Genomic DNA, 24,118 nt, shown 5'->3' with positions numbered 1-24,118 from the left:
TATTGTGGGATTTCCTTGGGAACACTTTCCAATGGGAAAGGATCTTGAGGAAATACCTGCAGTGAGCCCTCCCAGGAGTTCCCAAGAGTTATTTTTCCCTGGAGAGCAGTGAAAAGTGAAGGAAGAGAAGAAGGAGAAGGAGAAGGAGAAGGAGAAGGAGAAGGAGAAGGAGAAGGAGGCCGAGGAGGAGGAGCAGGTGGTACCTTTGATGAAGTCACTGATCTGGGCCTGCATGGGCCCCTTCTCCATGTTGTGCACCACGGCGTTGGCGATGCGGGTCAGGTGCCCCATGTTCCCTCTCCTCCTGCCGCCCTCTGCCCTGGAACAGAGAGCAGCCGCTACCCACGGAGCCGGGACACCCTCGGAGCCGGGATACCCACGGAGCTGGGACACTCACGGAGCTGGGATACCCATGGAACCGGGATACCCATGGAGCTGGGACACCCTTGGAACTGGGACACCCTTGGAACTGGGACACCCATGGAACTGGGACACCCTCGGAGACGAGATATCCACGGAACTGGGATACCCATGGAGCCAGGATACCCATAGAACTGGGATACCCACGGAACCGGGACACCCATGGAACTGGGATACCCATGGAGCTGGGATACCCATGCAGCCAGGATACCCATGCAGCCAGGATACCCATGGAACTGGGATACCCACGTAACAGGGATAGCCAAGGAGCTGAGACACCCATGGAGCCGGGATGGGATGCCCATGGAGCTGGGATGGGATGCCCATGGAGCCAGGATAACCACAGAGCCAGGAAAGAGCCCTGGGAATAGCCCCAGCATTTCTGCTCCACTGGCCACAGAATTCCAGCCACAATGGCCACAGAATTCAATTCTGCCCCAATGCCCACAGAATTCCAGCCCCATGGTCACAGCATTCCTGCCCACACATCCACAGAATTCCAGCCACAATGGCCACAGCATTCCTGCCCCACTGGCCACAGCATTCCTGCCCCAGTAGCCACACCATTCCTGCCCCAATGGTCACAGAATTCCAGCCACAATGGCCACAGCATTCCTGCCCCACTGGCCACAGCATTTCAGCCCCACACAGGGATAAGCCCTGCTCTGGCAGGATGGGGTGAGCTCACCCCCAGGACAGGGACCTTCCCTTATTTTGCTCTGTTTTGGGATCCCTCCTCCTCTCAGGTAACATGGGAGGGCCTCCAAACAAGGAGCTAAACATGAAAAAGATGCAGGAATAAATCTGACTGTAATTCCCAAGGAAGAAAACTCCCAAAGTTAAGGATCTACAGCACAGCTACAGGCAGAGCTCCAGGGTGGGACTGGGATTGCAGCAGTGACTCCCCCGGAACAGAAGACATTCCCATCCAAGCATGGGATTCCCCCTGGGTTAAAACCAGATCCCCGCACAGAGCCCGAGCAGCCCCGAGTCCCTGCTCTGGCTCCTCACTGCTTCCCTTCCTGCAGAGTGAAGCCGTGCTCCAAAGCAGCCCAGGGAATGGTTTGGGTGGGAAGGGACCCCAGAGCCCCTCCATGCCACCATGGGCAGGGACACCTCCCACTGTGCCAGGCTGCTCCAGCCCCAGTGCCCAGCCTGGCCTTGGGCACTGCAGGGATCAGGGGCAGCCCCAGCTGGTCTCCATCTGCCCACTGAGAGCAGCCAAGGACCTTCCTGGAAACTCCACCTTCCCAAAGCCCCAGCTGAGATTCCTCTGCTTAAATCCCTATTTTTTTCCTCCCATTCAGATTCTTTCCAGCGTGGTGGTGACTGGAACTCTGGCAGGAAATAGGGATGAGCTCTGGCTCCTTTCTGGTTTAATCAGGAAGACTCCCAAGCAGCACCCAGGGATATTTTTGGTCCTACAGAACTGGGCAAGGAAATGCCCAGCAAAATTCCTTATGTGGACAAGGGGCTGTAAAAAGAACCAAAAACCCAAAACTCCAAACCACACCAACAACAAAAAAATGTAATCCAGATCTCAATCCACCAATTATGGCCTAAACAATTCCAGTGGGAGTCCAAAGGCCTTGGAAGCCACCAGGAGCTCAAAATAGAGAGGGAGGACCAAACACTGAGCTGGACACGGAAACTGAAGCCTCTGGAATATTTCCACTTTAATGTTTTAGTTCTTTTAGAATATTTAGCTCTTATCAGCCCAATCAGCACAAAATCCAAGGGGTTTATAAAGCAAAAATAGGAAATCCAGGCCACAAATGCTTGGCCACCCTAATTTCCAACAGTTTTGTACTCCAGGAAGAATAAAGTTGTACATTTGAAACAAACAAACAAAAAAGTTTAAAAAATGAATATTCCATGGGATTCCCTGAGAAAGCAGGAAAGCAGAAGACTGAATGTTTGAGATGGGGTGTTGGAAACATCCATAAAACCCATCATGCCTTCAAATCCTGTCCAAAATTTGGGAATTTGGCTTGTCAGCATGCAAACCACCCCAGTTCCAAATCCCAACCAAAATCCCAGTCTGTTTGGACACCGTTAAAATGGAAATTCTCCAAGAATATTCCAAAGTCAATGTGCAGCCCCAGGCCAGCAATTCCTTACTGGATTTTGTCATTGGCTTCCCAGGCGTCCAATATCCTCTGCACCAGGCAGCACTTCTGGAACAGCTGTGGGGGAAAAGGGAGGACATTCAGGATTTTCCAAAGGGGAACTGTGGATCCTCCTGCTCCTTCCCTGGCTGCTCCTCAGGAGCTCCAACCCCAGCCCTTCCCCGGTCCAAGAGCCCAATTCCTCCTGGTTATTCCCCAGAGGATCCCAGCACAGCAGCAACACCTGGAGCATCCCCAGGCACTCCTGAGCCTGCCAGCAGCAGCAATTAAAGCTCTGCTGCCATTTTCCACCCACCACACAGAGGCCTGGCCACTGACAGCTGCAATGGTCTTGGTCAGCTTTTTGTCCAATATTTGTAGTAGTTTTTACTTTAAAAAATGGAATTTTAATAATAAATGGGGATAATTTTAATAAATACCAAAGGATTTACAGGATCATTTAATGAGGGGAGTTTTAATGGGATGCTACAAATAAAGGCACAAAAGCAACCACAGCTCCATGAGAACCACTACAAATTATAATAAGTAATAACAAAGCCCACTAAAAATAGATAAAAAATAACAATAAAACCCACTACAAATTATAATAAATAATAATAAAACCCATAAAAAATAGATAATAATAAAGCCCACGAAAATTTGATAATAAGTAATAAAAACTATTTTTAAAGGCAATAAATAATAACCTACTAAAAATTACATATAAAAATAAATAATAATAAAAAAATCTACACTGAGACAAGTGCCTGCTCTGGAACAGCCCACCCCGGAGATGTCCTGGTGACCCCAGCCCCTCCCCAGGGATCCCAGCCTCACCACAGAGATCCCTGGTGACCCCAGCCCCACTCCAGGCACCCTGGTGATCCCAATCTGATCCCAGAGATGCCCTGGTGACCCCAGCCCCTCCCCAAGGACCCCGGTGACCCCAGCCCCATCCCAGGGATCCCTGGTGACCCCAGCCTCACCACAGAGATCTCTGGTGACCCCAGCCCCATCCCAGGGATCCATGGTGACCCCAGCCCCATCCCAGGGATCCCTGGTGACCCCAGCCTCACCACAGAGATCTCTGGTGACCCCAGTCCCACCCCAGAGACGCCCGCCCCGGTGACCCCAGCCCGGCTCTCACGTGGGTGACCATGAGGTTCTCGGTGCCTCTGGCAGGGGGCTGTGGGGGCTGTGGGGGCTGTGGGGGCTCCGCGGGCTCCGGGGCCGCGCTCCCGCTCGCAGCCTCCTCTTTGCTGCCCGGCTCCCCCGGGCTGGGCTTCCCCTCGTGCACCGAGTGCGACAGGATGGCTGCTATGGACAGCTCCACTTGGAAATGCAAAAAGTTATTCCACGTGTATTTAAAAAATAAATCCTGGAGGAGAAACGAGAGATGGAAGAGTTTACTCGGGATAAATTTTCCTGGTTTTAATGATATCAGGGATCTTTAAGGATCTTCTCAATTCAACCCATCCCACGATTCTGGGACTCCGGGATATTAAATTGTTGCCCAAGCTGTTTGATCAAGCAATTCCACTCATACAGTTTTCCTGCTACATGCCAGCACCCAGTGCAGGCTGGGCTCTGCATTCCCAGGGCACTCAGTCTGCTGGGAAATCAGTGAATATTCCCAATAAATGGAGCACTTAGGAATCCTCTCACACAGCACTGACAGCACAGACACACTGAATTAAACAACTTAACTCTGCTGGGGCTCAGTGAAGCCTAGGAAAAACAGGAACTAAACCACTGCTAAGGGTGGAATGAATTCTCTTACGGCTGCCCAGGTTCTGCAAGGCTTTTTCCAGCCTCAGGGATCCTGGGAGAAAATTAATCTCTCATCATTCCACGAGCTCACACTCACAGCACAGACTGTTTCACACCTTCTCCACTGAACTAACATGGACTTGGAAGTGTGAGGCTCAGTCCAAAACCCCAAACAGTCGGATTTGGATCACAAAAGTTCCTCCAGGGATCTGCTCCTTGTGGAGCAGGTAAGGGAAACGTCAGGACTTTATCCCCGGGCACAAGCCCCGCACAGAGGGATCCAGGTCCCATCCCCGGTGCCCCAAACACTCACAAGTAACAAGTCCAGGGTGCCCAGCCTGCAGAGCTCGTGGTTGATGCTGGGCGTGTTGGCGTGCAGCAGCGCCGCGATCAGCCGCGAGCCGTGCAGCCGCGCGTTGCCCAGCGGCTCCTCCAGCACCCCCAGCGTGGTCAGGATCGCCGGTTTCTGCGGGCAGGGAGGGCAGTCAGGGCAGGGCAGCGTTCCCACAGAGCACCTGCACCAGGGGTCTGCAGGGCCGTAAATCCAACCATGGGAATTCCACCTCACCAGGGGGAAGAGCTTCCCATGGAGGGGACAGAGCCCTGGGACCCTGCACTGCCCAGGGAGGGCCTGAGTCCCCCACTCTCCAGGCATCCCGATCCCAGCTGGACGCGTCCCTCTGTCACCTGCTCCAGTGACCCTGCCCTGCATGGACTAGCACTGGATGATCCCTAACAACCCCAGCTGTTCTGGAATTCTCAGATTTAACAGAACCCACCATTTCAGGAATGTTCTCAGCAGGGAAACCTAAACCACCTTCCCAAGAGGATGGTTCTGGGGCCACTGGGAGATTTAACTTCCAAATCAGAAGATTAAAATCTAACTATCCACCGAAAGTTTCTTCCTCTCCATCCCTTCCCATGTCCCCAGTCCCAAAGATTTCCCTGAACACAGCTCTCAGACTCCTGCTGCTCATCCCTGAGTTTCAGGGTTTGGAGTGGATTCCCCTCCCTGGCCACGTGTCCGTGCTGGAGCTGTCTGGAGCCCCGGGAGTGCCGGCGGTACCTTGGGCGGGCACAGCAGCAGCTGGTGGAAGTCCTTGAGCCGGGGCTCGATGCCGTGTAAGATGCTGCTGTTGACAGTGTAAGACCTCTCGAATCCCTGAGTGTACGAGTCCATCAGGCCTTCCACTCTGAGGGAACACCAGGATTCACTGCAGTCATTCACCATTCCCCCTTCCCATTCTGAACAACCAAGTGATACCAGGGTCCTCAAGGTCCCTCCCAACCCAGTCAGTCCTGGGATTCTGGGACTTGATGATATTAAACCAGTGCCCAACCTGGTATTCAATCAGCAATTCCACTAAAACCATTTTCCTTCTACACTTCTTGCATTCCATCTTCCTTATCCTGGGGCCCAGAACTGCCCCCAGTATCCAGAGGTGGAGATTTTGTTAAAGAGCCTCCAGTCACACTGGCCATGTCAGTAGTTTTATCTTCAAAAATGAGGATGAAAAATAGTAATATTCAGCTCCTGAACACATTCCCACACCTGCACAGTATTGATTCTATTGTATTAGTTATTTCTATTATTTATTATACTGTATTAGTTAATATTGGTATAATTTCCCAGGTGCTGCTCACACAACCAAACCTGTGCTGAGCTCAGGAGGAGCTGACCAGAAATAACCTCCCAGCAGAGCCGGCAAACCACATTCCCAAAGTGGGGCCTGGGGTTCCAAACTCCCAAACATTTCCAGAGAAGTGTTCGGCTCAGCAAGAGCTACCTAACAAATGTTTGTTCCTCCCACTGTCCCAGGCTGCTCCCAGCCCCAATGTCCAGCCTGGCCTTGGACACTGCCAGGGATCCAGGGGCAGCAGGCCCTGCCCACCCTCCCAGCCACGAATTCTCTCCCAATATCCCATCTAAGACTCCCATCTTCCAGCCTGAAGCCATTCCCTGTGTCTGGGCAGTGCCCCCAGCCCAGCCTGGAGCGTTCGGTGATCCTGGTAATCCCAGTAATCCCAGTGATCCTGGCAATCCCAGTGATCCCGGTAATCCCATGGATCCTGGAAATCCCAGTGATCCTGATAATCCCAGCAATCCTAGCAGTCCCAGCAATCCCAGTGCCCCAGTGATCCCAGTAATCCCAGCGGTCCTGGTGATCTCAGTGATCCCAGTGACCCCGGTGATCCCGGTAATCCTGGCGATCCCAGTGATCCTGGGAATACCAGTGACCCCGGTAATCCCAGCAATTCCAATGATGCTGGTAATCCCAGTGATCCCGGTGATCCCAGTAATCCTGGCAATCCCAGTGATCCTGGCAATACCAGCAATCCCAGTGATCCCAGTGATCCCAGTGATCCTGGTAATCCCAGTGATCCTGATAATCCCAGCAATCCCAGTGCCCCAGTGATCCCGGTAATCCCAGTGATCCTGGTGATCTCAGTGATCCCAGTGACTCTGGTAATCCCGGTGATCCCAGTGATCCCAGTGATCCTGGTAATCCCAGCGATCCCAGTGATTTTGGCAATCCCAGTGATCCTGGTAATCCCAGTGATCGCAGTAATACCAGTGATCCTGGCAATCCCAGTGATCCTGATAATCCCGGCAATGCCAGCAGTTCCAGCAATCCCAGTGCCCCAGTGATCCCAGTAATCCAAGTGATCCTGGTGATCTCAGTGATCCCAGTGATCCTGGTAATCCCGGCAATCCCAGTAATCCCGGCGATCCCAGTGATCCCAGCAATCCCAGCAATCCCGGCAATCCCAGCGGTCCCGGCAATCCCGGCAATCCCGGCGGTCCCGGCTCACCCGGAGCGCCGCGTTTCCAGCAGTGTCAGGAGCACCTGGGTTCCGTTGACGATGCAGGTCTCGCTCTGCTCCCCGTCGAACATGTTCATGAGGAGCTGCTCCACGCACTCCTGCCTGGGGACACAGGGCTCACTCACACGGGGCTGCACCCGCCAGGCACTGCTGGGCAGCCACTGAGGGCACAGGGAACATCCCACGCCTCCCACTGCCCTGTGCCACACCAAGGAATGACGGTGGCAGGAACGGGAGGCTGAGGCCAGCCCTGCTCCCCAGCTCACACAATCTCCGGGTTGGGAGAGACCTTCAATGCCATCGACTCCAACCCAGCCCCAACCCCTGAGGCAGCCCCTGGCACCCAGTGCCACATCCAGGCTGGTTAAACACACCCAGGGATGGAGACTGCACCATCTCCCTGGGCAGTCATTCCAGAACTTTATTCCCCTTTCTGGAAACCCTTTTTCCTGCTCTCCAACCTGAATTTCCCTTGGCGCAGTTTAAGACTGTGTCCTCTGGTTCTGACAGCTGTTGCTCCAGTTCCTGCAGCTCCTGTCCCGCTCCACATCCCAGCTCTGTCCCTCAGGGACAGCTCCCCAAAATCCAGCCCTCAGGAAGTCCCTTCCCTTCCCTGCCTTCCCCAGTCCCATGTTCAGTCAAACCCATCATCCCTGGAGTTCACAGCCCAATCCTGACTATTTTCTAATGTTCCAAAAAGTCTCCTTTCCATGGGTATAAATAAAATATGACACAAAAATGTAAAAACAGTTGAATAATTCATGAGGGAGGATTCTTTTAATAAGAAGCATCTAAATACCCTCTGTCCACAGAGCGGGGGAGGCAGAGGCAGGAAAAGGAGGCAATTTTCTGTAATGAATCAAATTCCCTTTATTGCACCCAGCCAGCAGCTCCTGAACCTGGATTTGGGGCTCATTCCCCAATCCCACCTCCTTCATGCTGATCATTCATTCCTTATCCAAAACCCAAAATGTCACTGTAATGCTGGGAAAATTGGCCAGGAAGGGTCATGAGCTTTGTGACCTTCAGCAGAAAGGGAAGAGAAGCAAGAGAACACCTTTGCCCAAAATGCTCCTTTATTTTGAGCAGGAATTCTGGAGATGGCTCCTGGAAGTGCAGGGTCCCACAGCCCTCTCCAAAAGCACAAAGAGAGCCTAAAATTACCCAAAAAGTCTGTAAGTACCATGGGATCCATGGCCATCACCCCTGGGACTGCAGGGAACCACAGCCCTCATTAAAGGTTCTGGGATTCCTCTGAGATCCCTTCAGACCCTGAAGGTGCTGTGAGGTCCCACACAACCCTCCCTTCTCCAGGCTGGAATTCTTTGGGTTTTTGCCTCTCACCCTGGATCAGGTGGGACCTTTGGGCTCCCTGACCCCCTCTCCTGCCTCTGGACAGAGCCCCAACCCCCAGATCACTGAAGAGGCCATTCAGAGCTGCTCCAGCTCCAAAGGAACATCCCTGCTCTGTCTGCTCCCTGCAGAGCGCTGCAGGAGCCACTCCCAGGGCACCCAGTGCCCCCAGTACTCACGACTCCAGTGCTGTGAGAAGTGGATCTGGCTCCGGGACATCCTGGAGCTGAGTGCTCTGGTCTCTGCTCAGCCTGATGATGTCACACAGGGTCTGGGAAGCGTTGGATTGCCTCTGGAAACAGGACAGGAGCAGCCTGAGCGCCTGGCCAGGCTGGGATCAACCCCACTCCTGCTCCCCCTGGAGTTACTCAGGGCTGGACACTCCCGGAGCTGCAGCACCAACAGACTTTGCACTCAAAGGAGATTGGCCCAAACGTGACCATTCAGGAGCTCAGGGGTGAGGATTCCTTTTTCTCTCCTCAATCCTGCTAATCTGCACATCTGCAACACAAACATCCCATCCTTCCTCCCACTGCTCATCTTTCCTGCTTGAGAAAACCCTTCACCATTTAATTCCTGGGATTTAAAAGGCTTTCCAGGGGTGTTTGAGGAATTCATCCTCTGCTTCTGGCCATCAGAAGCCTCTATGGACCTGCTGTACCTCAGCATCTGCTCCAACAAAATCCAATCCACGGGGATGTTCCCAGTTTTCCCCTTGCAGAGGGAAGTTTGCCTGGGATGAGCTGAAGGAATTGGGCTCAGAGAACTGCATTTTCTGGACTTTACAACTGAATTCCTACTTGGGGTTAGAAAGATTTGAAAATGGCATGAAGTGGCTGATTTTAAAGGATCTCCCAGGAACAGCAGGCTCCTCCCTAATCCCAAGGGAAATCCCCACTGTCTGTAGGACTGAGATGAACTGAGGCAGCAGAACAAAGAAATTGGGAGTAAAGTAAGTCAAAAGCAGATGAAACCACTGCAATTCCCCTCATCTGGTGCTGAGCAGAAGATGGCACATCCCAAGGCCATCCCCATGGCTCCTCCACAGGTCACTGGGACAAGGCAAACAGAAATCTCCCGGACCCTGCAGGACCCAGCCCCCCAAATCCCAGCCCTGTGCCACTCACATCCTCATCCTGGCTCGAATGGATCAGCTCCACGAGTCTCTGGATAATCCTGGCTTCATTCAGCCACTGCAGGGAAAAGAGCAGCAGAGAAAATCCTCAATGGATGTCCAAGAACTCAGAGCAAGAAGGGCTCTGGGAGGCTCTGCAGGAAGGGGAAGCCCTTCCTTCCATCTCCAATCCCATCCCTGAGGCAGGGACAGGGATGGATTCAGATTTGCATCAGCATGGATGGGGATGGATGTGGATTTGCATCCTGCCATGGAGCAAACAGGCAGGGCCCTCTGGAAAACATGGAATGCTCCAGGGACAAACAGCCTCATCTGAGCAGCGGTGGCAGAACCCCACCACGCTCTCCCAGCAGCTCCTGTTCTTCCTGCTGCTCACACCCAGCAATTCCACCTCCTGCCAGATGCTGGAACAGCTGTCACTGCACCCTCACCTTGCTCCACAACTTCCTGTTCTCCATGTAAACCATTCCCTATCCCCTTTCTGGCCCAGGCAAACCAGGAAAGTCCTCTCCAAAGGCTCCCTGCCACTCCTCCCTGCCAGCCCCACGTGCTCAGCCCCTCATCTCCACCTGCTTCCATTCACATCCCACTCCTGCTCCAGGAAAACTGCTGCCCGTGTGACATCCCCCAGACTCATCCCAACAATGCCCAAACTCAGCTGCCTGGGAAATGAGCAAACTTCCATTACAAGGAAAAACAAGCCACAAGGGGGCTGAGGGACCCCACGGAGTGACCCCAGCCCTGGGAACAGGAGCGCTCCTGGGATGAAACACCCACAGAGCCCAGCAGTCCCCAGGCAGGCAGGGACAGGGGCTGGCAGGGGAAGGCCCTCACGTTGAGCACGTCCTGGCGCAGCGCCGTGGGCTCCACGCAGCTGATGAGGCGCAGCAGCAGGTCCATCATGGCAGAGGTGTCGATGTGCTTTAGCACCAGGCTCAGGAACTTGTCCTTTTTCCTCAAAAATGAGATCACCTGTGGAAACAGGAGCCTGCATCAGCGGCCAGCGGGACACACAGTTCCCTCACAAATCCCCCACAGCTCCCTCACAGCTGCCCCACAACTCCCTCACAAATCCCCCACAATTCCCCCGCAACTCTCTCACAGATCCCCTTCAACTCCCTCACAACTCCTCCCTCACAGCTCCCAGAGCTTCTCCTTTGTGTCTCAACCACCGACCTTGGGCTGGGAACTCTCCAGGGAACAAGGGAATAATTCTTATTCCAAGGCAACACCAAATCAGATCTTTTCAGCCAGCTTTTCTCCCCTCTGTGTCACAGAAAAACTCAATGCCATAGAAGTAAGTGAAGCTGGAGGATTTTCCTTTCCTCTCAAGCTCCTTACCAGGCAGTACTTACAACCTCGGTATTTATTGGGATGTGAGTATTCCTGAACGCCTGTTCAGCCCAAGCCTCAGCATCCCTTTCACAAGGATGAGCCTGAGGCCTTGTGTATGGATTGGGACGACTCTGATGATCCTCAAAATGCCTTGGCGTGAAAAGTGAAGCTTTAGCTGTGCCATGGGGATATCCTGGCTGTGGCAGATCCCAACTCAAAGCCCTGGGAAGAGTCTGTCCACAGCAACATGTCCCTGCACTGAGGAATCCTGCGAACTTTCAGAGACCCCATTTCTCCTCCAGCCTTAAACCCAGCTCCAGGAGCACCACGAGCTCACAGCAAGGACACAGCACGGGCAGTGCCAGGGAACTCCCTGGAGCGGGACAGACCCATCCCCACCTGTTCTGTTTTGCGTGCAATGAGGTTCCCGATGGTCTTGCTGAAGAAGCTGGCGAGGAGGGGGTTCAGGGGGGGCTCGTGGTCCAGGAAGTCATAGAGGATGTTGAGCAGGGTCTCGTCCCCGCCCAGTTTGTCGTTGATCTGCGGCACGTCCGAGGTCAGCAGCTCACAGGCCGTGTTGGGGTACCTGCAGTGACACACCAGAGCCGGCACAGGTGAGATGGGAACTGCAGATCTGCCCTCCACAAAGGAACTGAAGGAATTCCTGCCTGGGAGGGCGGGCAGGCCCTGGCACAGGGTGCCCAGAGCAGCTGGGGCTGCCCCCGCATCCCTGGCAGTGCCCAAGGCCAGGCTGGGCACTGGGGCTGGAGCAGCCTGGCACAGTGGGAGCTGTCCCTGCCATGGCAGGGTGGCACTGCAGGGGCTCTGAGGCCCTTCCCACCCAACCCATCCCGTGACTGACTCCCTCTGGTGAGGACACTTTTCCCACAACGGGTTATTAGTGATTTGTGACCACAGGTTTCTACACCAGGATCTTTCCCAATCTCTGCATTCCCTACAAGCCACTGGGACAAGCTACTTCCAGGCCAGCTGGGAGCTCTGACCCTTTCCCTGCACCATTCCCTCCAGCAGCCTCCCCCCAGCAGCCTCCTCCTCTTCTGCAGCTGCAGCCCTGGAGGTTCCAAAAGCCCCTCAGGCCCTGCTGCTGCTGTTCCAGGCTTGGTGCTGCCCAAGGAGCTGAGGCTGAGGATGTCACTGTCACCACCACAGAGGGACCTTCCAGTCCTTCCATCCCTCACAGCCCCAAAGGGATACCATCATTCTTTTCTCCTTTTCCCAGCTCATTCCATGCACAAAACATCCACAATTCCTAAAGATCTGTGTGTGGAGCCTCCCTGGGATACACACCCCATGGACAGGGGAGAAACGGGAGCTCTCCCTGTCCCAGCAGGTTCTGCTCCTGCAGCTCTCACAGCCCAGGTCTGATCCAACCCCTCACCATTGCCACCACTCTGGCACCACATCCCAGCCCTGGAGGTTCCCAGGCTGCAGGGACCTCACCTCACCCGAACTCCCCCTGTGACTCCTGCAAGCTGAGCTCCCCTTAGCGCTGGGCTCAGCAGCTCATTGGCAGATCCCAGATTCACACTCTCCTTTTCTGCTCCAGCCTCCTTTCAGGTGTTTCAATCCACAAGTTCTGCTTGGATGGGGATTTACTGGGGACTTTTCCTCTTTGCAATTTCCCCTCTGAACTTTATGAACATACATCCCACTGTTCCAGTGATAAAGCCTTTGGCTGATCCCCTCTCCACGCATCCCCAGCCCCAGATCCTTCCAAAGCTATTGAGTTTCTCCCTGTTCCACTTCATCAACTTTTATAACCTTTCCTGAGGAGCCAAAGTGGGATTCCATCTGGATTTACACAGAGCCCATTCTTCCTGCTCAGCCTTTATTTTTCCCAAAAGCTTCCCTGGTTTCTAATGAGCTCAAACCCTCCTTCCCCTCTCCAGGCTTTGGAGATGCTTCTGGGCCTGCTCTGCCTGGCAGTCCCAAAGCTGCCAAGAAAATGCTCCATGAACATCAGCCCTCGGTGTTCCAGCCTGAACTTCCTTCTTGAAACCTCTGTCCTTGTGCCCCCCTTCCCTCACTCTTCACCTGTTTGGTAACAACCAGGGAATCCTGGAATGGCTGGGTGGGAAGAGAGCCCAGAGCCCCTCCAGTGCCACCCCTGCCATGCAGGGACACCTCCACTGTGCCAGGCTGCTCCAGCCCCAGTGCCCAGCCTGGCCTTGGGCATTGCAGGGATCAGGGGCAGCCCCAGCTGCTCTGGCAATGCCAGCCCAGGCAGGAATTGCTCATTGCCAAGATGCCACCCATGGCTGCCCTCTGGCAGTGGGAGCCATTCCCTGGGTGCTGTCCCTGCAGGCCTTGTCCCCAGTCCCTCTGCAGCTCTGCTGGAGCCCCTGCAGGCCCTGCCAGGGGCTCTCAGCTCTCCCTGGAGCCTTCTCCTCTCCAGGTGAGCACCCCCAGCTCTCCCAGCCTCTCCTGAGCAGAGGGGCTCCAGCCCTGGGAGCAGCTCCAGGTCCTTCAGCTGCTGGCCCCAGGGCTGATGCAGCTCTGCAGGTGGGTCCCAAATTCACCCTTCAGAGCAGGATCCTTGCACAGCAGCCACAGGATATTCCAGGTTATTACCCCACGTACTCCCGGGCATTCACTCACCTGGGAACAGCCACCCCACACCATTATCAACTCCTACCCAAAACCACACCTGAACGTGGCACTTCTGTGGCTTTCCACCAACCCCAGCCCTGATCCATCCCCACCAGGAAAAACCTGCCCAGTTTCATTTATTTATAGTCAGAGCAGCCTTTTATTTTTATATAAACTTTGTAAGAACTTCACAAAAGCAAACAAACTCCCCAAACCCAAATGCCAATATATTTGATTATACATTGGGTTAAAAATACATAAACACAACTCTGGTGAGAAGTAAACCCCTGTGAAGAGCTCAGCGTGGTCTGAGCAGAGGCAGGGCCTGCCCACAGCTGTGATCCCTAAAATCAGCAGGATCTGGACATGCAGCACACTGAAAATAACCCAGATTTTATTCATTTTTCAGCTCACTTTGTTCTGTGGGATTGGAAACCCACTGAGTTCAGAGATTTCTACCTCTTGTGCTTCCCTTTCCTATAAAAACCTATTCAGGGGGCTTTGGATTCTGAGGGAACAGCAAGTTTCTATACCAGGATCTTTCCCAATCTCTGCATTCCCTACAAGCCACTAGGACAAGCCACTTCCAGGCCAGCTGGGAGCTCTGGATAAGATTTTTTGAGATAAGATTTTTTTTTTACAGTATTTGAAGCATTACTTGAGCTATGTTTTTTTGGAGACATTACTTGAAATAGGAATTTTTTTGGAGACCAACTCAATGTCAAGCCATCAAAACCAAAGCAATTCCCTCCAAACCCCAAGAGCTGGAACATGCCCAGCGCTCAAAGCCTCCCCCGAGGAGGTGGCACAAGGGAGCCCAGGTGGAATGCGTGTTCCCAGCCCCGGGATCCCTGGCTGGCACGTCCCAGGGGAGCAGGGATCCAATACCTACTTGAATCGGACCTTCTCGTCCATGTCCACGGGGGGCTCGTGGGTGATGAGGGTGACCAGCTGCTCCATGCAGCGCTGCTGGCACAGGAAGTCCAGCAGCCGCCGGTTCTGGGCCTTGCATTCCTGCAGGACGTCATCCTCGTCCATCAGCTCCTCCAGGGTCACATCCTCCTTGTCCAGCAGCTTGTCCACGTGTGACGTTGTGTTCAAATCAAACTTCCAGAACATGGTGATGGGACACGACTGGCTGGGGGCAGGAAAGCACCGGTTACTGCTGCACACCTACTGTGCATGATCACAGCACTGCTGATGTCAGAGCCCTGAGACCACCGAGTCCCACCCTCAACCCCACCCACTGCCATCCTGTGTCCTCAGGTGCCACCTCCACATATTCTTTGAACACTTCCAGGGATGAGGACTCCAGTCCATCCAGTGCTTTCCAACCCTCCTGGGGAAGGAATTTCCCCAATGTCCACCCAAACCTGCCCTGGCCCAGCCTGAGGCCGCTCCCTCTGCTCCTGTCCCTGTTCCCTGGAGCACAGCCCGACCCCCCGGCTGTGCCCTCCTGGCAGGGACTTGTGCAGAGCCACAAGGGCCCCTGAGCCTCCTTTGCCCAGCTCCCCCAGCCCTGCTGGGGCTCCAGACCCCTCCCAGCTCCATCTCCTGGACATGCTCCAGCCCCTCAGGTCTGTTCTTGGGGCAATGCACTTTGAATCCCCCATTTCCATGCACTCCTATCCCAACACTAGAATGCCCTTTTGTTATCCCAGTTTTTCTCTGTGTGAGTTCTATTAATGATCTTTTTCCACTTTGCTTTCCTAATACTTGAAATTTTGGAAAAGTTGTGAGTTACATCAAAGCAAGGCACTGTTCAGACCAGTCCTAGGACACTCTTCCAGGGCTCTTCCTCTTGTTTAACACTTCCTCTTCCAATTCTGCCCTTCACCATCTCACCTCAGCTCCTCAACAACCCTTCACAGTCCTGTTCTAGCCACAGCACCAGGTACAGAATTCAGGGAATCCTGGGATGGTTTGTGTGGGAAGGGACCCCAGAGCCCCTCCAGTGCCACCCCTGCCATGCAGGGACACCTCCCACTGTGCCAGGCTGCTCCAGCCCCAGTGCCCAGCCTGGCCTTGGGCACTGCAGGGATCAGGGGCAGCCCCAGCTGCTCTGGCAATGCCAGCCCAGGCAGGAATTGCTCATTGCCAAGATGCCACCCATGGCTGCCCTCTGGCAGTGGGAGCCATTCCCTGGGTGCTGTCCCTGCAGGCCTTGTCCCCAGTCCCTCTGCAGCCATTACCACAATCAGCAGGCAGTGGCTGTCATTGCCAGGGACACAGGGGACACATCCTGGGCAGTGCCAGCCCTGGCTCCCACGCTCTGCACACGCAGCCCCTGGGCTGAGCTGTGTCCCTGTGCCACACTCCCAGATGATCCAGCAGCACCATGTGATTCCACACCCAGGATCACAAGGCTGTTTTTAACCTAACCCACATCCCCATTTCCACACACAGAACTCTCTCCGTCCATTCCTTTGGCTTTTTCCAAAAATGTCCCTGTGCCTGTTCCTCTGCTGGTTACACTCTGCATACTCTCAGCTACAGGACAGCCTGGACACTGTCCTCCTAAAAACCCATTTTCCCTCCAGAAATAACACTGAGGGGGCTCTGCCTTCCAGTCACCAGAGCAGGGCCTTGCAAAAAGCTGAAGACCCAATCTTCCCATTAGATTTTAAACCTCTCAGTCCTTCACGGTGCAACTTCCACAGTGAAGCTTCGAGTGAAGCACTCACAAAAGCAGGACATGGAACAGGAGAAAAACTGAGTTTCTTCTACACATCAGGATTTGCCCACTCAGAATCCTGGGGGCAGCTCAGGAGAGCCCTGGAGGGGCAGCCAGGGGTGTCCAGGGAATGGAGCTGGGAAGGGTCTGGAGCCCCAGCAGGGCTGGGGGAGCTGGGCAGGGGCTGAGCCTGGAGCAGAGGAGGCTCAGGGGCCCTTGTGGCTCGGCACAAGTCCCTGCCAGGAGGGCACAGCCGAGGGGTCGGGCTGTGCTCCAGGGAACAGGGACAGGAGCAGAGGGAGCGGCCTCAGGCTGGACCAGGGCAGCTCAGGGTGGAACCAGCAGGAATTTCCCCATGGAAAGGGGTCAGGCCTTGGCAGGGGCTGCCCAGGCAGCTTTGGGGTGCCCATCCCTGCAGGTGTCCCAGGAACTCCTGGAGGTGGCACTCAGGGCTCTGGGCTGGGGACAGGTGGAGGTCAAGCACAGATTGGACCGGATGGGCTGGGAGGGCTTTTCCAACCCCAGGGATTTTGGGATTCTGGGATTTCACCACTGAATTTTGGAGTTGGGAGCAGCCATCTGAGTGTTCAACCTACGTGACACTGCAGTGACAGCACTGCTGGGCTCGGTGTGTTCCTCACAAACTGTTCTTTGGGTATTTTTAACCATCTCTGCTTGGTTATAAATTCACCGAGGGAGAATCTGGCACCAAAGGCCTTCAGTGAAGGAGGTTTGGGGGCTCAGTCAACCCAAATGCAGAAATATTCCTTCCATTGGTGTGGAATCCACACAGAATTCTCACCTTCCAAACTGACACCCATTGTAATCCTGGCAATGCCACAGCTTTCCTGAGCTTTTTATACATCTCCAGGAAAAGCTGCCTGACCTTCCCTGCGAGAGTGGAGAGGGGCTGGGCTGGCATTGCCAGAGCAGCTGGGGCTGCCCCTGATCCCTGCAGTGCCCAAGGCCAGGCTGGGCACTGGGGCTGGAGCAGCCTGGCACAGTGGGAGCTGTCCCTGCATGGCAGGGGTGGCACTGCAGGGGCTCTGGGCTCCCTTCCCACCCAACCCATTCCAGAACTCTCTGATTCCACGGTATCTGCTACTTCTCTCATCTCAGTGCTTAAATTTAGGTCACTCTTGCCACCAGCAAAGCAGAGATGTTTTCCCTTGTTCAGGTGGACACCCACAGCCCTTCCCAGCTGCTGATTTTATTTCTGGAATATCCAATAACAGCAACCCCCACGAGGGCTGCAGGAGGGCAGCTCTGTGTCAGTTCCTGCTGTGGGGCTGGACCTGAGCTGTTCTCCAGGGAGCGTCTCCCAGCCCCGCAGGGAAATCCCAGTGTCCCCCCAAGCCCTGTGTTTGCCACCAAGGCTCTGCAGCAGCTGCAGGGCTGGGAAGGAGCAGTGAGGCTGCAGCCAAGGAGAGCCCCACGGCCACCCCTGCGGGCACCAGGCTCTGGGACAGCTCATTAACAGCAGCAATTACAGATCCTCAGGGTGGGCACTGAGGCTCAGGAGATCCTGGCATGGCTGGGTGGGAAGGGGCCTAAGGGACCCTCCAGTGCCACCATGGGCAGGGACACCCCCCACTGTGCCAGGCTGCCCCAGCCCCAGTGCCCAGCCTGGCCTTGGGCACTGCAGGGATCAGGGGCAGCCCCAGCTGCTCTGGGCACCTGTGCCAGGGCCTGCCCGCCCTGCCAGGGAACTATTCCTCATTCCCAATATCCCATCCAGCCCTGCCCTCCCCAGCCCGAGGCACCAGGGAAGGTGATTTCTGTAATGTGTCTTTGGGCCCCACCTGGATTGAAGCTCCCCTGTCCCAGCACAGCAGCACCAGTTGCCAGCCCATAACTGAATTCCTATTCATGATAAAAAACAGTGTTGGGGTGTTTCAATTTGGGGACAATGCAGGAGATATTTAATCTCCCTGTTCCAACACAGAATTCCAAGACTAACAAACCCTGCCTCCTCAGGGCTGTGAATATTCAATTCCCTGCCAACAGAATTCCTGCTGAGTTTATAGAAAGTTTCAACAAGTAATGCACTTGCTGTTAAAAACCCCAAACAAAGGATCCCTTTTGTCACCTCTGCTCTGTTCAGTCCTTATTCTCCTTCTCCATCTGCTCAGGAGCTAGGGGGAGGACACATATTTTATTTTATTTTGTTATATGTTATTTTATTTTATTGTATTTAATTTTGTTTCATTTCCCCCCCTCCCCAAAGCCGTGTCCTGGACAGTACCTGCCCCAGAGCTGCTCATCTGCATAAAGAACAACATCAAAGTTTTACACAGAATGTTCTGAGCCCGAGGAGCTCTTGTCTGGGAATTCCAATGGGGAATTTGTCCTTTAATTATTTATTTTTCATGGACGATCACCCAGGCTCCTGCTGCCAGCAGCTCCAGGAGACCAAGGCTCCCTTTGGGGACTGCAGTGGGAACAGCAGGGAAGCAGCCTGGGGCCGTGGTGCTGGGGACAGGGTCACCCTCAGGTGACTCCAAAGGGTGCTGGGGACAGGGTCACCCTCAGGTGACTCCAAAGGGACCCAGGGACACGGTGCTGGGGACAGGGTCACCCTCAGGTGACTCCAAAGGGACCCAGGGACACGGTGCTGGGGACAGGGTCAGTGTCAGGTGACTCCAAAGGGACCCAGGGACACGGTGCTGGGGACAGGGTCACCCTCAGGTGACTCCAAAGGGTGCTGGGGACAGGGTCAGTGTCAGGTGACTCCAAAGGGACCCAGGGACACGGTGCTGGGGACAGGGTCACCCTCAGGTGACTCCAAAGGGACCCAGGGACACGGTGCTGGGGACAGGGTCACCCTCAGGTGACTCCAAAGGGACACAGAGACACGGTGCTGGGGACAGGGTCACCCTCAGGTGACTTTCCCAGCCCCCCTGATCCCACAGCCCCAGCAGTATCCAGGCCCTGGGTTGCTGTGATCTCTCCCAGGGTTGTTCCCAGCCAGATCTGTGTCACCAAGGGCCCCCCTGAGCCCCAGCAAACACAGGCACAGAGAAAACATCCACAGCATTTCCCAACCTCTCCAAAGTGCTCTGTGCACTCCAGTGCCAGGAAAAGTGAACAGGGAGGGGCAGGAACCCCCCAGGCAATGTCTCCTGGAAATCAGGACAAAATTCCCAAGATTTACTGATTTTTTAGGTCCATTTAAGATCATTCCTGCTAAAATAAAACACTGAATGTTTTTACTAGGTGGGGGCACATGGAAGTGCTGAAGGAGGGAAATTCCCAGAAAGAGTTTTGGGATCCTCCCGCCATCCCGGTAACACCCAGTACAAAATCCCAAAGCCACCCCAACTCCAGCAGCTCTGGCCCAGCTGAACAGGTCCCAGTTTCATCCAGGGTGGATTTTAGCCTGGACAGACACAGATTCCTGATGGAAATTTAAACCTTATTCTTTTTTTTTTTACCAAGTTTTAATACAAAATCTCCCCTATTTCCCCCATAAGAATAAATAATTTTAAGCTTTGCTACACAAAGCAACAATAAATACCCCAAAACATAGGGAGTTCCCTCCAATTCCAGTATGGGAAGCAGTCTGGAGAACACCAGGACCACACATCCACCCAAGAACTCTCCACCTTTAATTCCAGTTATCCAGTAACAGTTATCCCAGCTCCAGAGACCAAAATCTCACTTCACTGAACCTGCTGAACGTGAACCCCCAAATCAGCTTTTCCAGCAAACTGTTCCACCACTGGACAACCCACCTGGAAAACACAGATGGACAAGGCCAGGCTGATCAGTGGCTCAGCTGAATTCCCACTGAAGGGTTGGGCATGGAATTCCCAAACAGCTTTAGAGCAGAACTCCCTCCCTTTGGTGACTCAGCAGCAGGATGAAAGGGAAGAAATGAATCAGCACCAATCAGAAAGAGGAAAAGGCACAGGCAGATCCCAAAGCAGTGGATTTGGGAGTGATCCCAGAAGGATCCCTGCTCCCAAGAGGAACAGCAGGGAATCAACATCTGCTTGGGACACAAAAATAATTAGGCTGAGCCTGCCAAAGCTGTCACAAGGACCAGGGAGCTCCAAGCCCCATCCAGCCTGGCCCTGGACATTTCCAGGGACCCAGGGGCAGCCACAGCTTCTCTGGGAATTCCATCCCAGCCCTCAGCACCGCCCCAGCAGGAATTCCTTCCCAATATCCCACCTAACCATTCCAGTCTGCATCTTTAACTCATGCCCTATTTCCATGGGAGCACCTGTTTTACATCAGATCTCTCCCTTTGGAGCATTAGGGGAGCTTTTCCCAATGGAATTCCCAAGAGGAAAATGCCCGAGTCAGCCCCTCCAGTGCTGGCTCTGGGAAGGATGCCCTGCTCCCACAGCTCAGGGAATGCCAGGGCAGGGAATCCACAATGGCAGTGCTGCAGGGAGGGCAGCTCCTGCTGTGTGCCTGAGCTGCTCTGCTGGAAGGTTCCCACTCCTCCCTGGGAACTCTGGTCAGAGATCCCGCCCCGTTCCCTTTTCCTGCCCCACGATGAGGGCACAGGGTGGCACCTCCACAGGGAATTTCCTGCCACAGCCACAGCAGTGCCCAGGAGAGCAGGGAAAGAGGAGCTCCATGCCCTTCCCAGCCATTGTGGACCTGAGCTCAGGTTCTGAGAGACACTTTTTCCCAGCTGAACCTGGTTCTAGGGAGGCTCCTGGCCAGCACACCATGAATCCTGGGATCCCTGAGGCTGGAAAAGCCCTCCCAGCCCATCCAGTCCCAGCTGTGCCCAGTGCCCACCTTGTCCCCAGCCCAGAGCCCTGAGTGCCACCTCCAGGAGTTCCTTGGACACCTCCAGGGATGGGCACCCCAAAGCTCCCTGGGCAGCCCCTGCCAAGGCCTGACCCCTTTCCATGGGGAAAAAGGCAGCCCAGGCTCCAGGATGGCACAGGGACACGGGGACTGAGCCCCTCAGCCCAGACTCCATCCCAGGAACATCCCTGGGACTCCACAATTCCCTCTCAGATGACTCAAGGCATTAAATACCAGCATCAATCCCAGGAGCAGCCACCAGAACTGAGCACCCAGCATCACAGCAGCATCACAGCAGCATCACAGAGCTCATCCTCATTGCTGGGAATTAACTGGTCACTTAATGAGGAACTTCACAGGCCCTGGCCAGAAATCCCCCAGTGCTGGGCTGATCCCACAGGGGAGGGGGATTTGCTCAGATGAGACCCCACCAGCAAAGCAGCCCTGGGGCCAACAGCAGAGGGACCTGGAGCTGCTGCAGGGCTGGAGCCCCTCAGCTCCCAGGGAGCCAGGCTGGGAGAGCTGGGAATGCCCAGCCTGGAGAGGAGAGGGATCCAGGCAGAGCTGAGAGCCCCTGGCAGGGCCTGCAGGGGCTCCAGCAGAGCTGCAGAGGGACTGGGGACAAGGCCTGCAGGGACAGCACCCAGGGAATGGCTCCCACTGCCAGAGGGCAGCCATGGGTGGCATCTTGGCAATGAGCAATTCCTGCCTGGGCTGGCATTGCCAGAGCAGCTGGGGCTGCCCCTGATCCCTGCAGTGCCCAGGGCCAGGCTGGGCACTGGGGCTGGAGCAGCCTGGCACAGGGGGAGCTGTCCCTGCATGGCAGGGGTGGCACTGCAGGGGCTCTGGGCTCCCTTCCCACCCACCCCATTCCAAGACAAAAGGACAGGGAGATGCTCCTACCTTCAGTAGAAGTTTCTTCAAATGTGAAATCTCCTCCACGGACAGAGAAACATTTGGGTTACAGTTCCTGGAACAGACCCAGCTTCAGGAAATGGTTTACATCCAGTGTGAATTCCTTTGCAAGATTCCAATCCTGGAAAAGATTTTTAAAAGTTACTAATAAGCAAAGGTACCTGAGAGCCAAAGGCTTTTATTGTTTTCCCTAAATGAACTTTCACAGAACCATTCAGCTCAAAGGAAGATCACAGGGACTGACAGTCCCTGGAAGGAATCACCAATCAGGGCACTCAGGATCCTCCCAGTTATCCCAGTTCCCCTCCTCTGCAGCACTGGGCAAATGTGAACTGCCCAGCCCTGCAGTGTCCAAGGCCAGGCTGGATGAGGCTCAGAACAACCACAGAGAGTGCAAGGGGATCACAGGGGAAGAGCCAAGCCTGGCTCAGCCCATGAGCTCCCCCACAACTCTGAGCTGGGCTTCAACCAATCTCCAGAAATCCAGGAATTCCTGGTGTGCTGTGGGACACACCCAGACAGGGACCAACCAGCAGCAGGTCCCCACATCAATGGAAGTTAAATGTAATGTGAAAATAAATGCATTTCCTCATCATCCAGTAAGTGGTTACTTAACTGCAGGTACAACATTCACCCAAGGGCATTGATCAGAACAAAAACTGTTCAGGGTTTTATTTCTAAACTTTGTCACCCTTTTCCCCAGAATTGGAAAAGCCCTCCCAGCCCATCCAGTCCCAGCTGTGCCCAGTGCCCACCTTGTCCCCAGCCCAGAGCCCTGAGTGCCACCTCCAGGAGTTCCTGGGACACCTCCAGGGATGGGCACCCCAAAGCTCCCTGGGCAGCCCCTGCCAAGGCCTGACCCCTTATTCCATGGGGAAATTCCTGCTGTGCCCACCCTGAGCTGCCCTGTCCCAGCCTGAGGCTGCTCCCTCTGCTCCTGTCCCTGTTCCCTGGGAGCAGAGCCAGATCCCTGCCATAAACAGGGACACCTCCTCAGCAAAACAAATGCCAAGAGTTCCATAAAATTCTGCACAGCTCTGGCTTAAATGGGCACTGATGCTTTGGAGAGCCCAAGGCTGGAAGAGCCATGGAAGAACACAGGGAATTCTCACAATGCACAGAAGAAGCTGGGACAGGGAGCAATGGGGGCGTGGAAGGGAGAACTTGTCTTAGTCTCAGCTGGCTTTGCATCCCACAGCCATGGAATCCTGGAATGGTTGGGTGGGAAGGGACCCCAGAGCCCTGCAGTGCCACCCCTGCCATGGCAGGGACACCTGCCACTGTGCCAGGCTGCTCCAGCCCCAGTGCCCAGCCTGGCCCTGGGCACTGCAGGGATCAGGGGCAGCCCCAGCTGCTCTGGGCACCTGTGCCAGGGCCTGCCCACGCCCCCAGGCAGGAATTAGTTCCCAATATCCAACCTGAGCCTCTCTCCATCGGTTCCCCCAGGCACTGCACGTCCCTGCGGAGCCAGGACACCAAGGGATGCAGCCTGGCCGACCCCAGCAACCCTGAGCTGTGACACATCCTCATGGAAATGGCTCCAGGGACACCTGGACACTGCTGCCACCCCTGTGTCACTGCCATGGCACCACAGCCAGCACTCCATGTCACCCCTGTGTCACTGCCATGGCACCACAGCCAGCACTGCTGCCACCCCTGTGTCACTGCCATGGCACCACAGCCAGCACTCCATGTCACCCCTGTGTCACTGCCATGGCACCACAGCCAGCACTGCTGCCACCCCTGTGTCACTGCCATGGCACCACAGCCAGCACTCCATGTCATTGTCATGTCACCATAGCCAGCACTCCATGTCACTCTGTGTCACCACAGCCAGCACTCCCTGTCACTGCCATGTTACCTCAGCCAGGACTCCCTGCCACCACCCCATGTCATTGCTGTGTCATCACAGCCAGCACTCCCAGCCACCATCCTGTGTCACTGCTGTGTCACCACAACCGGCACTCCTGCCACCACCCCATGTAACTGCTGTGTCACCTCAGCCAGGACTCCCGGCGCCTGCCACCACCCCATGTCACTGTTGTGTCACCCCAGCCAGGACTCCCTGTGCGTGCCACCACCCCATGTCACTGCTGTGTCACCACACCCTGCACTCCTGCCACCACCCCGTGTCACTGCTGTGTCACCACACCCTGCACTCCTGCCACCACCCCATGTCACTGCTGTGTCACCTCAGCCAGG

The 24,118-nt window shown here is 54.9% G+C and overlaps 1 protein-coding gene across 2 annotated transcripts in view; it reads right to left on the bottom strand.

Annotated features, from left to right (window-relative positions):
- The window catches only part of PPP6R2 (protein phosphatase 6 regulatory subunit 2), a 57,118-nt gene that overhangs the window by 13,822 nt on the left and 19,178 nt on the right, over positions 1 to 24,118 (bottom strand). The window contains exons 2-13 of one of the 2 annotated variants that reach the window (XM_054294078.1): positions 21,905 to 22,037; positions 14,450 to 14,695; positions 11,347 to 11,533; positions 10,447 to 10,584; positions 9,605 to 9,670; positions 8,657 to 8,769; positions 7,113 to 7,226; positions 5,365 to 5,491; positions 4,612 to 4,764; positions 3,676 to 3,906; positions 2,542 to 2,606; positions 204 to 319 (exon numbers count right to left, since the gene is read on the bottom strand). In XM_054294078.1, the coding sequence (XP_054150053.1) occupies positions 204 to 319; positions 2,542 to 2,606; positions 3,676 to 3,906; positions 4,612 to 4,764; positions 5,365 to 5,491; positions 7,113 to 7,226; positions 8,657 to 8,769; positions 9,605 to 9,670; positions 10,447 to 10,584; positions 11,347 to 11,533; positions 14,450 to 14,676 (1,537 nt within the window). In that variant the 5' untranslated portion in view covers positions 14,677 to 14,695; positions 21,905 to 22,037. The remainder of the gene's footprint in view (positions 1 to 203; positions 320 to 2,541; positions 2,607 to 3,675; positions 3,907 to 4,611; positions 4,765 to 5,364; positions 5,492 to 7,112; positions 7,227 to 8,656; positions 8,770 to 9,604; positions 9,671 to 10,446; positions 10,585 to 11,346; positions 11,534 to 14,449; positions 14,696 to 21,904; positions 22,038 to 24,118) is intronic. The other variant, XM_054294079.1, reaches the window with a different exon arrangement.

This window comes from Melozone crissalis, unplaced genomic scaffold, assembly GCF_028551555.1.
Source record: "Melozone crissalis strain CALT ecotype California unplaced genomic scaffold, PUWL_Pcris_2 ptg000208l_1, whole genome shotgun sequence".
NCBI lineage: Eukaryota > Metazoa > Chordata > Aves > Passeriformes > Passerellidae > Melozone > Melozone crissalis.
Note: the sequence above shows the minus strand (reverse complement) of the source record. Positions and strands in the feature narration are given on the sequence as shown.